Source organism: Danio rerio, chromosome 4 (assembly GCF_052040795.2).
Source record: "Danio rerio strain M-AB ecotype USA chromosome 4, GRCz13ab, whole genome shotgun sequence".
Taxonomy (NCBI): Eukaryota; Metazoa; Chordata; class Actinopteri; order Cypriniformes; family Danionidae; genus Danio; species Danio rerio.
Genome location: NC_141024.2, coordinates 49,837,501 through 49,854,234, shown reverse-complemented (window position 1 = coordinate 49,854,234; position 16,734 = coordinate 49,837,501). Strand labels below are relative to the sequence as shown.

At 35.4% G+C, this 16,734-nt stretch overlaps 1 protein-coding gene and 1 long non-coding RNA gene across 2 annotated transcripts in view; one reads left to right on the top strand and one right to left on the bottom strand.

Annotated features, from left to right (window-relative positions):
- LOC137490965 (protein NLRC3) overlaps positions 1-16,734 on the top strand; it is a 766,684-nt gene that overhangs the window by 188,645 nt on the left and 561,305 nt on the right. The window contains exon 5 of the mRNA XM_088650120.1: positions 4,793-4,821. Coding sequence (XP_088506246.1) covers positions 4,793-4,821 — 29 coding nt within the window. The remainder of the gene's footprint in view (positions 1-4,792; positions 4,822-16,734) is intronic.
- On the bottom strand, positions 1,993-6,055 carry LOC137491007 (uncharacterized). The gene is made up of 6 exons (XR_015483674.1): positions 6,001-6,055; positions 4,647-4,752; positions 4,452-4,522; positions 3,068-3,252; positions 2,702-2,905; positions 1,993-2,351 (listed from the first exon to the last, which is right to left on the bottom strand). It is a non-coding gene; the product is annotated as an uncharacterized LOC137491007 (long non-coding RNA).

The following is a 16,734-nucleotide window of genomic DNA, read 5'->3' as shown; positions in this document are numbered from 1 at the left end:
AATATATTAATGTATATTATGTATATTAATATAACTGTTTAAGTTTGAAATTTAAAAGTAAAAGTTACACTTACGTTTTCTGCTCTCTGACTTCTGGCGCTGATTTCGAAAGGAATAAACTGTGTGGACCTGCACCAACGTTACTTCAACGGGGTACGGTCCTATCAGAAGACATCGTCAAGGCCGTGACGTCAAGGCAGCAACCGTCGGCCAATAGGATTTAAAGCAGCGGGAGCAAATAATAATAATAAATAAATAATTCACATATTTTTTGTTAACTAAGTTACTTACTAAATGCTGGTATGCACAAAGCCTTTATTTTAAATTACATTTAATTCAATTTAGAAAATATAAGTGGATACGGTCCAATCAGAAGACATCGTCAAGTCAGTGACGTCAAGGCAGCAACCGTCAGCCAATAGGATTTAAAGCGAATAAAAATTATTATTTTCATAATTCTTCGTTAACTAAGTTACTTAATGCCGGTATGCATCAATCTTTATTTTTAATTACAGCTGATTTAATTTAAAAAACGTTAGTGGATACGGTCCTGTCAGACGTTGTCAAGCCAGTGACGTCAAGGTTGTGATCATCAGCCAATAAGATTTAAAGCCCTGAGAACAAATAATAAATAAATAAATATAAATAAATAATAAAATTCTTTATGAATAAACTGTTTAGATAAATTACATTTGATTAAATTTATTTAGCGTTTTATATATTTCTGCAGAGTCATAATCGTACTAAAACAGCTGAAGAAAGTCATATTTCTTATCCTATAACCCCATCTAGTGGACGGAATGAAGTGCCATAACGGTAATCCCTTGGTAAAACCATTCGAGGTATCCATTCTTAAATAATCCACCTAAAATTGTCATCCCAGTTTAAAGGATGATCTACCATCCTTTAGAAATATATATTTTTAATTGTTGGTCTATGTGACCTGTTTTTGTGCTTTGATATTAAAATATAGTACTATATCAATTACTATATTAATTACTATCACAGTAATTCATGTCTCATGCATGTTATGTTGTCAAATTCCTATCACATTAATCGTTCAATAGTTTATTAAGTCCCCTAGCTGCTAGGAATTACCATAAACTTTGAGCATACATTGTATTTATTATAATAAAATGTGTGTGTATGTGGGTTTGTTTAATTTATTAATAATATGTTTACAGTTACATTACACACGATGATTATGTACCAAATTTCCATTTTTAATGGCTGCTATATTAAATACTTTATAAAATATAGACAAAAGTGACAAAACTATTATTATTATTTTATTATATGTAATTATAATTGCGGCTCGCGGTCGTCATCAGTTGTTTACCACGTGATTTATTCTATCCAATGACATTGATGGAGGTTATGAACTGTCATTCAATTTTGAACCGTCGTCATTTCTACACCGTTGCTCCGGCAGGTAAATATTCACCCATTTCTGAATATCTCTCTCTCCGCTTCTCTCATACAAATAATGGCAATTTATAATTACCCTAATATTACAATAGATGACTTCATTGTTTGCCGTTAGTTTAGGAGAGTAATCCCAGATAGCAAAATACACTCGGGCCAGTTCCGGCTAGATTGTCGCCTGCCGGAGACTAACCCCTCGGCCCAACTTCGGCTGCCGGACTCGGGCCGGATGCCTGTGGACTCACTGCCCGATTCCGGCCCGAATCAAGCGGGCCAGATGCGGCGGCCGTAAGCGAGCCGACGCTGCGCATCCGCGCCGGAATCGGCGCGAGGGTAATGTGCGCTGCGGCCCGGAGCTGGCGCGACTCCGTATTTATACACCTTATAAAACGTTTTGGTATTACATTGGTACTTGATATATGGTATTACAACCATTTGAATTTATATAACAGCAAACACAGGCTATAATGTAAACACAAAGTCTAAGCACTGCGTTTAACCTTTGAATAAAGTGCAAACTGCATACATATTCTGTAACGAAAATAATCAGACAAATGACAAAATAAATAAATGTTAAACGTTTATTGATTGCATGAAAAAAAATAGTACTAAAATTTTATAAATAATTTTGTAGTGCACAAGAATATCAATATAAAAACAACAATAAAACAACACAATAAAGACACACAGAAAGATTTAAACAAAAAATCTAAAAATTACACACAAACACAGATGTTTTTTAAAACAACCCTGTTTTCCCAATAGACTTGAATTAAAAATTTGTAAAAAACAGCTAAATTTTATATGAACCTAAATATAGAAACCAATTTAAGATATAGCAAGAAACATCTTAAAAATACCAATGACAATCCGTAAAATATCCAAGTCAAACTTGTTAAAAGTACTGCAGAATTCTGAAGAAACATCTTGAAACATTTTTTAATAAAACGTTTAAATAATAATAAACAAACAAATATATATATATATATATAAAATTGCAGAAGTATAAAGTCAAACTTTTTTTTAAATAAACTTGAACAAAATCAATTGCACAAACAGCAAGACATGAGTGAGATGATTATACATTTCATATATATACACGTCTTGTGCAATTTTATATTTATAATTTTACTTGTATTACGTTTATTAAAAATGTAGCAATATGTTTCTTCAGAATTTGGCGCACACACATACCATACATATATATATACACACAAACACACATATATATATATACATATACATATATATATATATAAATGCAAATGAAAGAAACAAATTGTTCAAGTATCAGGGAACATCCTAATACACTTAAAATGTTGTTTAAAAAATAAAACAAAATAGTGATGTAGACATTTGACACATTAGCTTTCTCTTCTTTCTTCCTCCATCCCTGTCAGGGGCAAGTTGTAGCTACCTTGTAATGCATTTTTCCACTTCTTTATCAGTGGCGTGGTATGGACATTTGTCCTCGCTCCATCTGTGATTAAAAGATAAACAGATAATTAGTAGTGAACAAGTACTAATGTAAAAAAAAAAAGAAAAAATTAGGAAAAAAGTAGGCTACCTACGAAGCAAAAACACTATCAAAAAAAACAAATAAACTTAAAACACTTTGAAATTAGCAAGAGCTTGAACTTACCAGTTTCTTCATTTGTTCGGGCTGCTCCTTTAGTTGATTTTCAAGCTTTTCCAAATCAAATTGGCCAAAGGAAGGTCAAATGTGTTTACATCTGGAATTTCATCACGTCTGTTTTGGTTTTGTGAGAATCAGGCCCAGCTGCTGCTTTATGACGTTGCATGATTTTAAAACTTCAGTCAGTCGTGCTAAAAAAGAAAAATAACAGATTAGTATAAATCAACCTGTAGCTTATTCTCATACAACTTCTGTAAATACAACAGTGGGTTAGACACTGCTGATATTCTCTAGTTGATCTTTACTTTCTAGCTGCATTAAACCTTAACAAATTTAGTGATGTCTTCAATTCTTACAAAGACATCACGAGATGCAATAAGTTCTGTCTTGATCTCAAACTGCACTAGAACAAAGACTGTAAATGTTCATAGGTGTACTGCAGGAGTGTCCAAACTTTTTGGGCCGAGGGCCAGATGCAAAAAAACAAACGTTGTCGCGGGCCAAATTTTACATACATCACACAGACACACACACACATATATATATATAAATACAGTTGAAGTCAGAATTGTTAGCCCCCCTAAATTATTAGCCACCGTTTATTTTTTCCCCAATTTCTGTTTAACGGAGAGTTAAACATTTTTTCCACACATTTCTAAACATATTAGTTTTAGTAACTCATTTCTAATAACTGATTTATTTTATCTTTGCTATGATGACAGTAAATAATATTTGACTAGATATTTTTAAGACACTTCTATACAGCTTAAAGTGACATTTAAAGGCTTAACTAGGTTAATCAAGTTAACTAGTCAAGTTAAGGTAATTAGGCAAGTTATTTTAAAACAATGGTTTGTTCTGAAGACTTAAGGGGCTAATAATTTTGACCTTATAATGGTTCATGAAAAATTTTAAACCGCTTTTTATTCTAGCCGAAATAAAACATAAGTCTTTCTCCAAAAGAAAAAATATTATCAGACATACTGTAAAAATGTCCTTGCTCTGTTAAACATCATTTGGGAAATATTTAAAAAAGAAGAAATAAATCAATGAGGGGCTAATAATTCAGACTTCAACTGTGTGTAGACAGACAGACAGACAGACAGACAGACAGACAGACAGACAGATAGATAGATCATAACAAGAACTGCTGCTTAATTGAATGCATGTAATAGCGACACCCGGTGGTTATTTATTGAATTACGTTCATTTTTGTATAGCGGGACAGATTCTATTGATATTTATAAAAAGCCGGGCCGTAGTTTGGACACGCCTGGTGTACTGGAATGTACATTATCTGTGCATCTTGATGGTGGTCTTAAGATTTCTGCCATAGTCATTGATGGTGATGGTACTTGTGGTGCTGCCTTGATTTCTGAAATCTTCATACCTGCCTTTTATCCAGCCTCTTTGTTCCAAGTAATTTTTCTTCATCATGGTATAGATGTGTCTATACTGTCCCTTAATCAGATACATTTACAAAACAAAACATCACTTTAGTATAGTGCCAGGGCAAAACTCACAGGTTGTAATAGATCAATGACATAATGTTGACAGTATGTGTTTAAAATAATTGCAAACAAACCTGTTCTGTCTTTAGATGTATGACAGGCAATCATCGTCCTCATCTGTCTACCAGTCAGAAATCACAGTTGCGTGTGGATGTTTGAGTCGAGCTTCCTCATATGCATCTATAATAAAACATCACATTGTTGTTAACCTCCCGTAAAGAAAAGTTCAAATCCTGAAATACTATCAAAGTTAATTAATGCATATAATACCTATAGTGTAAATAATCGGTACACAGAAGGTTGCACAAGATTTATTCGGAGATTCATGCAGAGTGACAGCCTTATGAATCTGAGACATAGATTTGTAAGATGGTCAAGCACATGCATTATTCTGTACCCATGAAGATTAACCTACCATTGTGAAAAATGTTTGATGATGATAGCCAATAACAATAAACCATTTCAGCTGTTTGTGAAGCAATTAGTAATGTAATGTCTGAAAAGCTCAATCTATGTTGAAAATGTATCAGCAGTTTACAGCTTATAATGGACTTTTAGCACACAACTATAACATGCCTATTCACGTTCAAAAGAGTGTGCCATTGACTTCTTTGGTCGTGATGTGCTGCAAAATGATCTCACTAACCTTTGTTAAACAAGAACAATAAGACTTAACCAACAAATATTGTTACCCATTCATTTAAATCAGAATTTATCACTGTCAATAACATAAAAAACAAAAAAAAAAACATCAAAATCTGCTTTAAGACGTTCAGTTTTACATTAACTGACCATTACAGCTTGAACAAAAGATATAATTGATTCACATAGGCTAACACATATGAATTAAAGTGCATAGTAATATATTTCTCTTGGATAATTTAAAGAGAATAGTAAACAGTCGAGTTTCGATCATTTTCGTGACTAACTGCATAAACAAGATAAACAATAATATTTTATTAATCCAAAACGATTAGTTTTTATTTACACATAATCACAGAATTAATACTGTTGGATAAGTATACGCCAGTACAATGATTTTTTCAACATCCACGGTACTTTATAATGTTAAATCAGGAAAAAAACACGTTTTGCCAAGTTAGTAAATGGATTCGTCTACAGAAGCTTTCTTTAACGCAAAGTTAGCATACACACAAATTCGTTTCATGTTTCTTTAAAATAATTAAAATAGTTTTCAGTTACTACACACGTTACAATCTAACATTGTGTAAAAGGAACAGGAACTTTCAGACGTGTTTGTAACTGTTAGCGTTAGCATACATTAGCTCCAGTCGTGTTTCTTAAAGCAAGTTACATTTCGTATCAAACTGTTTTAAATTACTAAACACTGTTACAACCAAACACCGTGGAAATGTTTTAAGCTCTAAATTCGCTAATTATACAGAACACAAGCAGTAAAAAGCTTACCTTTCTGACCGGAATCCACTTGAAGTCTTTGAAAAACCAAACTTTTTCTTCTTGTGATCTTCGTGCCATGGTGGTTGACAACCAGCTTTTTGGAGCATTACCGCCACCGTCTGGATTGGAGTTTGGATCAGGAATTTAGTAACGCATGTGTTTATTATGAAACCAACTTCTGCTTTAAAACAAAAACAGTCAGCACAGGAGCGTGCTATCTCAAAAATAAGCGAATTTTACATAGTTTTTCTCTAGATGACATGTATAATCTATTTATAAATAATATTGTTATGTTTGCGTCTAAACATTGCGACCATCCACACTAAATATTCTTTTTTTTTTTTTTTTGCTATAGTACCATGAATATTTTCTCAAATTATCATTAAACGTGGCGCTAACAGATTACTAGATAAAATAAGAACTTAATCGGTTGCCATCAGCCGAGTCCTTGCAAGAAGCGGCCAGGATATGGTTGACCGGAATCGGGCCAGTGCTTTACAGCCGCATCACAACCGCATGTGCGCGAGCGAGCTGCGGGCCGCACTCGGCCCGGATAACACTCGCCGATGCCGAGTCGGAGCCGGAGGCGCCGGGGGGCAGCCGAGCTCGGGCCGATTACTGCCTGCTATCTGGGATACCTTACTTGTAACCTGTATATAACATTCAATCAATTTGATAAACTTGTTCCCGTTCAAACTCTAACGGTTAACGGTCGTGAATGGAAATGTCGTTTTCAACTAACAGCTCGTAAAATAAACTCCACTTTACCGATTTTATTTTGAGTGCAGTTATAGTACAACTTAGTGTTTGACTTACTTTTTATACAGGTGGCTAAGTTATTAATCTGTTTCTTCGTTTCTTTTTCTCCCTTTCTCTTTTTTGCTGACAGATTGTTGATTCTGTGCATGTAAGTATGTTTAATGCCAAATTCTCAATATTTGCATTCAGAGTCATCATTTACATACTGCATAAATCATTTCAGTTATAAAAAGGCACTATATTAAATGCATTGTAGTTATTTTGTATTAAAACGTGTTCCTGTATGTTTACATAAGCTCTCTTATTAAGTTGGTTTATACTGTTAAAATAAAAAACAATGGGTGGCGCAGTAGGTAGCGCTGTAGCCTCACAGCAAGAAAGTTGCTGGTTTGAGTCCTGGTGGATCAGTTGGCATTTCTGTGTAGATTTTGCATGTTCTCCCTGTGTTGGCATGGGTTTTCTCCAGGTGCTCCAGTTTCTCCCACAAGTTTTTCCTCTAAAGACATGCGCTATAGGTGAATTGAGAAAGCTAAATTGTCCATAGTGTATGTGTGTAAGTGAGAGTGTATGGGTGTTTCACAGATGGGTTGTAGCTGAAAGGGCATCTGCTGTATAAAACATATGCTGGAAGTTTTAGTTAGTTAGTTAGTTAGCAGATCATTCAGCTGTGGTGAGCCCTGATTAAAGGGACTAAGACGAAAAGAAAATTAATAAATTAGTATAAAATAACAAAAACATTAACATAACTTTTTTCTTCTCTCTGTTTTCAGCAGAAGACATCGTTACGATTGTGGTAAGTTCTCTAGCCTATCTGAATCTTTAATGTATGGTTAATAAACCATGACATTGAATCATACATGCTTTATAACATGTGTACCCCCCTCACCCTGCCTTTTTTTTTTTGCTTTTCAACAGCAACTGAATAATACCCAAAAGGCACTTTTAAGTGCCACTCAGACCCAAGTCTCTCATTTTTTGACATGTAAGTACATTTTCTAAAAATATTTATTATATTCAGTGTCTTACAAATAATTCAAGTATGCATTTAAGTAGTAACTCAATTATGAGTTCCCATGCTTCTTGACAGTACTTGAATTTCAGACATATGAATTCTTCAATTTAAAGTTTATGGTGTTATTTTAACAACTGTACTGTGCTGCTGTCAAAAACTAAATACAAAATAAAACAGCTTAATTTAAAAACCTCAAATTTAGATCTTGTACAACAACTATGACAAATGCACTTTTATGAATGTTTGAGAAACCCATTTGAATATTACCTGTATTGAATTCAGTGAAATTTAGTTCTCTAAACAGGACTGTTTAAAACGGTCAAAATTTATACAGTGCAAAGCGTAAAATGCAGTGCTCCATCTTTAAAAAGGTATATGAGTGTAACATACGGAAGAGTGTCTTTAGCACATTTGAATGTAGAGAAGTGAAAATCAAAAAATAATCTGCATATTCTCAATTGTTTACAGGTTTGTATGCTAGTTAACATCCTAAAAATCCCTTGCTATATGCATTTAAAATTAATCAGTTTCTGGAATGCATTTAAACAAATATTGACAAACTGTTACACTTATTGTTGTGTAAAAGTACCATGAAAAACACAGTTTAATAAAACAGTACATGTTTGGTAAAAATTGAAGAAAAAAATGCAATGTAAGATATGAGCTAATCTTAATTTATCTTTTTTGCTTTTCTACAGCAGATTGGACATTTTTACGGTCTATGTAAGTATAATATCTTATTGTTAAAATATGATTTTGTTTGATATCTTTTTTTTAAGTAGATTTGTGAGTTCTCATCACTGCAGTAATATATCCACCTTATTTTTCATTTAAGAATGGGTACAGCCACTATAACCTTTAGCCGCCATAAATGTGGCAAGACTGCCATTCTCCATCACAAGATTTCAACCACATAAAAGAGCTTGTTATAGAGCTGAATTTTTCTTATCATAGTATTTTTCATTCACTAAATTGTCACAATCAATCTGCTTTGTAGCACACCATTTACTCTCATTTGATATTCATAGTCGTTTACACGTAGAGGCAAATTAATCTAAACGCAGAAAAGCACTTTTTTATTGCAAAATAAGGTGGATACTTTTGTATGCTTAATTTGTCAAAATTGTAACAGTTTGTTTTGTCTCTCTCTCCTTGTCTGTCTGTGTGTGTGGTGTACGCGTGTGTGTGGTGTGCGTGTGTTTTTTGAACCAAAAATACAAGAGATTCTGAGCCCAAATACAAGAGATTCTGAGCCCAAATACAAGAGATTCTGAGCCCAATTACAAGAGATTCTGAGCCCAAATACAAGAGACTCTGTGCCCAAACACAAGAGACTCTGTGCCCAAATACAAGAGACTCTGTGCCCAAACACAAGAGACTCTGTGCCCAAACACAAGAGACTCTGTGCCCAAATACAAGAGACTCTGTGCCCAAATACAAGAAACTGTGCCAAAATACAAGAGATTTTGTGAACCCATATACAAGAGTTATTGTGAAGCAATTTTGTGAACCCTAATACAAGTGATTCTGAGTTTTGTGAACCCTAATACAAGTGATTCTGAGTCTTGTGAACCCTAATACAAGTGATTCTGAGTCTTGTGAACCCTAATACAAGTGATTCTGAGTTTTGTGAACCCTAATACAAGTGATTCTGAGTCTTGTGAACCCTAATACAAGTGATTCTGAGTCTTGTGAACCCTAATACAAGTGATTCTGAGTTTTGTGAACCCTAATACAAGTGATTCTGAGTTTTGTGAACCCTAATACAAGTGATTCTGAGTTTTGTGAACCCTAATACAAGTGATTCTGAGTTTTGTGAGCCCTAATACAAGTGATTCTGAGTTTTGTGAACCATAATACAAGTGATTCTGAGTTTTGTGAACCATAATACAAGTGATTCTGAGTTTTGTGAATCCTCATACAAGTGATTCTGAGTTTTGTGAATCCTCATACAAGTGATTCTGAGTTTTGTGAACCCAAATACAGCCAATTTGATTTCAAATAAAAGATTTATCAGTTTTTGTAAATAAAAAAAAAAAAAGTGAATTCCTAGTTAGTTGCATTGAAATTTCATTTAAATTCCAGCAGTTCCAGAGAAGAATTGTTGACTACTGCACTCAGCTGTTGTATTCAACGAACATACATTTTTCAAAGATTACATTGGCAAATCAATTTGCTTGAATTTATATTCATAAATATTTTTTTGTGGTCCAGCATAACACAATTATATGGTGAAATAAGTTATATTGTGTATTGTACAACCGCATGCACAACAGACATTAACACTGACAGTGACCTAATAAATTTTTATTGGTCAGTTCTGTATTTTTAAACCAATTGTTGCTATCTTTTACATACATTAAGAAATTGACATTACTTTGAATTCAAATATTTGTATCAGTTTAGTGTATTACACATTTGCAGAGTTTTATTGAGCGAGTTAGACATAAATACAATTTTGCTGATATTTAAAGTTTTTGTTAAACTTGTGAAGCTATTTTAATAAATTAAATTGACTGAAATAAATTTTTTACTCAGCATTTTTTCTACTATTATTGTGTTAATTATTCTTTAAAAAAGTTGCCACAATGCCCAAAAAAGGAAAAAGAAGTGCAATCCAGAAGCAGCGCCGGAAAATAGAAGCTTCAGGTGACAGTATTTGCATCACAAAGTCTGTACCAGGTAATGAAGATGTCAACCCCTATGTGCTCTCTGTTACAGCATCCCACTGTCAAACCGATGAAAGGTATGGTGAATACTCCAATGGCCGTCAGTGTACCTGCAATGCGTTAATGTTTCTAGCTGTGCACAATGAGTGTAATGAGCTCAAGAGTTTAGATTTGGACTACGTTTTACAGAAAGGTGATGCTTTGTACACTAGTGTCAAACGTACACTGCAGAATAAGGGACAGTTTGTGGACAATTTTCTCAATTTTGACGAGCTTCCTACTGTTATTGAAACAAGCTTACAGTGCTACAACATCCTTAAACATCCCCAGAAGTTTGGATTTCTCAGAGACAGACCGGCTCTTGGCGAATATGAAAACCTTGAGAACACCCTCCAGTGTCTCAGAACTGATGTAAGTGATGCACTGATGCTCTGTGGAGGCTGGTGTATTGCTGTGTTTAGAGATCTTTCAGGAAGGTTTGGTTATTTTGATTCGCACTGCAGAGCTTCAGATGGCATGGTTGCTGATGAGGGTACAGGTACTGCTGTGATGCTGACATTTTTCTGTTTAGAGGATATGATTGAGAGACTGTTACTGCTGTTTCAAGGGTGCTTAAGACTGAGCAATTGTGAACAGTTTGAACTGCTTCCTTTATCATTTTCAAACATAACTGCAGAAATTTGTGTAAGCAGTAAAACTTCACTGAACAACATTGTAGAGCCATGCGTTATTTCTGGATCATCTGACAACATTCCCTCTGGTAATCAGCAATGTAGATCTTTTGACAACATTTCACTGGATTCATCTGGTACACCATTACCATTATATCGTCAGGGTTCCCACTTAAATGATGTAAATGAGAAATCAAAGAAGCTGAATAAGACTCAAAGAGAGAGAGCATACCAAAAACAACTGCACAGTAATACAGCTAATCAAAAAGAAATTATAAATTACAAAGCAAGTGAAGAATACAGGGAAAAACATAAGCAAGCCATGAAAAATAACTATTGGACTAATGCAACTTTCAGAGAAAAACAAAAGCAAGCCATGAAAAACAATTATGAGAAGAACAGTGAAAAAATCAGAGAAAGAAATAAAAGTGCAAGCCTTTCAAATTACAGAGACAATAAAGAATACAAAGAGAAAAAGAAGCGTAATGCAAAGAACAAATATAAAAATGATGAACAATACAGAGAGAATAAAAAGTGTAAAGCACTAAACAGTTACAGACGTGATGAACAATACAGAGAAAACAAAAAGTGTAAAGCTATGAACAGTTACAGACATGATGAACAATACAGAGAAAACAAAAAGTGTAAAGCGATAAACAGTTACAGACATGATGAACAATACAGAGAAAACAAAAAGTGTAAAGCGATAAACAGTTACAGACATGATGAACAATACAGAGAAAAGAAGAAGAAGAATGTAATTAATAACTACAAGAATAATAAACAATACAGGGATAGACTAAAGAACTACGTCATTATAAATTACCGAACAAATATTAAATATAAGCAGCAGCATATGCAGTATGTTGTTAATAGGTATTTAAATGACCCTGTTTTTAGACAAAAGCAAAAAAAATATTATTCAAACAGGTGCAAAAATGATTTGAACTTTTATGAAAAAAGAAAAAAAATGTTTCAACAACTCTATCACTTTGGTTCACAATTTAGGTCCCGCCACAAAGCATACTATTTATTTAAATCACAAAACAAAACAGCTGCACTCAAGGTACTTCACAAGATACAGTGTGCAGAACAAATACAGTACAAATACAGATTAATAGATCATGTTCACCAGGCAACAGAAAATCTTGGAAATAGTAAGCCAGTTAAAATACAGAAAACAGACAAATTAAGGGCACTGAATATTTTTAGACATGTAATAAACCAGGGACCTACCTATGTCTGCACATGCTGTGGAAGAGCACTCTTTTCAAATCAAGTGCGCAGTTGTAATCATGAAAACTATCAAAATAACCCAAGAGTAGTTTCCTTATGCCTGACAGGTAACTATGTTCACTTCTGCTATGACTGTCCTGATCAGTGTGCTTTTGAGAATAGAAATACAGAATGGATCTGTCACTGCTGCCATACAACCCTGAAGATAGGTATAATGCCAGACATTGCTCTGGCCAATAATCTTCAGTTCACTGCCATTCCTCCAGAACTCTCCGATTTAAATATTCTTGAAAGACATGTAATTGCAAAATACATTCCCTTTGCTAAGATTTTGGCACTTCCTAAAGGGCAACAGCGAGCTATAAAAGGAGCTGTAATTTCTGTTGCATCTGATGTAGAATCAACTGTAAATAATTTACCCAGACCTAGAAGTGAGTCACAACTGCTTACAGTGAAACTTAAAAGACGCTTGTGCTATCAAGGTCACTATCAGTTTCAGACTATGAACATGCACAAAGTCGTGTCTGCTTTGCAAAAACTTAAAGAAATCCATTCAGAATATAACAATATTGTAATTAACAAGGAACTATCAGCAGAGGATATGCTTAATGATCATGGACAGCCTACAAATGAATCTAATGTAAATGATGAACCAATGGACACTGACTGCTGTGGCCCAGGAGAAAACACTGTACATCAGAACAATGACAATCAAAATGATGGCAGTGGTGAACCTGAACCACCTACAGAACAACAACATGGTCTCGTTTTGGATACATGTCTTCAGCCCCCAGATCTTGGACAGCAGTTATTGTCATATGATGATGGAGTATTTTGCATTGCTCCAGCAGAGGGTAACAGTCCTGTTAGCATTTTTAAAATTCCAAAACTTGAATCAATGGCATTTCCTGTGCAGTTTCCTGATGGCAAGAACACACTTGATGAGTCTGACAGAGCAAAGCATGTTTCTCCCAGCAGATACTTTAACACAAGGCTCTTCTCTATTGACAATCGCTGTGCAAGGGATACAAGCTATATATTTTTTGCACAATTTGTGACTGAAATGCATTTGGCCAAATCAAGTATGTCTATCCAGCTAAGGAAAGCAAAACCCATGACCCGTGATGGACGGAGAATAAACTGCTCACTGCTTCAGGATAAACAGGAATTAGAAAAGCTTGTGAATAATAAAGATGCAACACGTTTCATGCAACCATTAAGAGGGACTCCAGCATACTGGGAGAAAACTCTCCGTGATTTGTTTGCAATGCTAAGGCAATTAGGGACTCCTACATTTTTCTGTACATTTAGTGCTGCTGAGATGAGATGGCCTGAAGTAATAACAGCCATTAAAGCACAACAGTGTGAAACTGTTAACTTTTCAGAATTAGACTGGTCAGTAAAATGTGAAATCCTGAGAAGCAACCCAGTCACAGCAATGAGAATGTTTGAAAAACGAGTTGAAGCATTAATGAGAGATTTAATCATGTCACCTGCTCAACCTATCGGTGAGGTAATTGATTTTTTCTACAGAGTAGAGTTCCAACAGCGTGGCTCACCACACATTCACTGCTTATTTTGGGTTAAAGATGCTCCAGAGTTTGAAACAGATCAAGATCAGGTGGTTTGTAATTTCATTGATAAATACATCTCATGTAAATTACCTGACCCAAACAGAGACTCTGAACTGCACAAAATTGTAACTGAAGTACAGATGCACAGTCGTAACCACTCCAAATCCTGTAAAAAATACAAGAAACACTGTAGATTTGGATTTCCTAAACCACCCATTAATAGAACCATGATAACTCGTCTCAGACTTGCTCCTGCTGGTCAGTCAGATGAAGAGACAGAAGCAGAGGAAAAAAGAAAAGAAAGCATTGCAAAAGAACAGCTACAGAAAGTGTGGGATCTACTTAATGACTCAACTAAAAGCTTTGAATCAATAACACAGCTGCTTCGAGAAACAAATATGTCTTATGAAGACTATGAGACTTATATTGAATGTATGTCAAAATCAAATACAATTGTCATGGAGAGACGACCACAGGACTGCTGGGTGAATGGCTATAATCCACTATTGTTAAAAGCCTGGAATGCAAACATGGACATACAGTTTATTCTCAATCCATACAGCTGCATCATGTACATTCTGTCATATATTTCGAAAGCAGAACATGAGATGAGTGATTACCTCAAGAGAGTGATGAAAGACTCAAGCCATGACAATCTTTCTGAAAGTGAGTGCATGAAGCAGGTCATGAATGCCTATTCAAAGAACAGAGAGGTCAGCGCTCAAGAGGCAGTTGCTCGCACATGCAGTCTGAAATTAAAATCATCATCACGAGCTGTCATATTCATACCTACAGATGACAATGCTGTAAAGATGAGTTTACCGATGAAGTACTTACAAGCCATGGATGATGATGTAGAGAATGTGTGGATGACAGGATTGCCAGACAAATACAAGGCAAGACCAGCCAGACCTGAATTTGAGAACCTATGCATGGCTGAATTTGCAAGCGAATACCGCATTGTTTATGGAAGACAGACAAAAGGTAAAAATGTTTTGCCACTTCAAAATAATATGGGGCACATACAAAAAAGAACAAAGGGAAAACCTGCTGTCATCAGATTTGCACGTTTTTCACAGCAAAAACATCCAGAAAAATTCTATGGAACTCTGCTGAAACTCTATTTGCCACATCGCACAGATGAGCAGCTGAGGTCCACAAGATTCCCCACATATGTCTCATTTTACACTCTTGCTTCAGTAAAACTCACAGTCATTGATGGGCTGCAGCGTGTGTGCAAGATTGTTAATCAGAACCGTGAGAAATTTGAGAAGCATAATGAGGATTTAGAAAAGGCAATTGAAGATTTTGAAAAGAATGGTCCAATTGAAGATGCATGGACTACACTGGCACCAGCAAATGAACTGATCCGATTGGAAAGCATAATGGAACATGAACCCACTGATCCAAATGAAGTGAATGAGCAAGATGACATCCCTGATTACATAGTATCTAGATCTGTCAGTAACACAGCCATGCCACTCGTGGAAGCTGCCCAGCTCAATCCTGCACAGATCCGCAAAATGTATCAGAGCTTGAATCAAACACAGGCTTCTATATTTTATGGTGTACGAGATTGGTGCAAAAAGTGTGTTTCTGGTGAAAACCCACAACAGTTTTTGTATTTCTTAAATGGAGGAGCAGGTGTTGGTAAATCTCATTTAATTAAATGTATTTTTGCAGAAGCAACTAAGATACTGCAAAGGCTTCCATGCATGCGAGAACATACAGACATTTCAAAGCCAACCATACTTTTAACTGCATTCACAGGCACTGCAGCTTTTAATATCTCAGGCAAAACACTACACTGTCTTCTGAAGCTTCCAAGAAGCTTAAAGCCTCCATACCAGGGCCTGGGAAACAGCTTGGATGAAATCAGGGCAGATTTTTCTAATGCACACATTTTAATAATTGATGAAATATCCATGGTGTCAAAACAGTTGTTTGCCTATGTAAATTGGAGGTTGCAACAGATTAAAGGTAATCAGAAACCCTTTGGTGGAATGTCTGTTTTAGTGGTGGGAGACTTCCAACAGCTGCCACCTCTAGGAAGGGCAAAACCACTTTGTGTGTATGAGGGCCACATTCCAGACTTTTGGAAAAATAATTTTCAGATGATAACACTAACACAAATAATGAGACAGAGGGACGATTTTGCATATGCTGAGCTGCTCAACAGGCTGAGAGTGAAACAGAAGCATGAGAGGCTGACTGATGCAGACAAGCACATGCTGCAGTCTGTAATAAGATCCTCCCTTGAAGAGTGCCCATCCGATGCATTACATATCTATGCAACCAATAAAGAGGTAGATAATCACAATACAGCTGCCATACAATCTCGTTTTTCAGATATAATAATCATTAATGCAAATGATTACAAAAAAGATCCCAGAACAGGGGAAATGAAAAGACAAGCAGCACCATTTAAAGGAGACAGAGGTGACCTCATTGACACAATACAAATAGCTGTTGGAGCAAGAGTAATGCTTACCAGAAATATCGATGTGGAAGATGGACTGGTAAACGGCACTTTTGGCAAGGTGGCAAAAGTAACAACTCACAATAGAGATGGTGCTACATTTGTAAAATTAATCGGCCTGCATTTGGATAATGTGAATGCTGGGCAGAAGCATCGAAACAAAGTACCCGATGGAGATGACAGCATTGTCTATATTGAGAGGTCAGAAGAACCACTGAAAAGAAAAGGAACTGTTCGAAGACAGTTTCCCATGAAGCTTGCTTTTGCATGCACTATCCACAAAGTTCAAGGAATGACGACTGATTGTGCTGTTGTATCTCTAAAGAACATATTTGAACCAGGC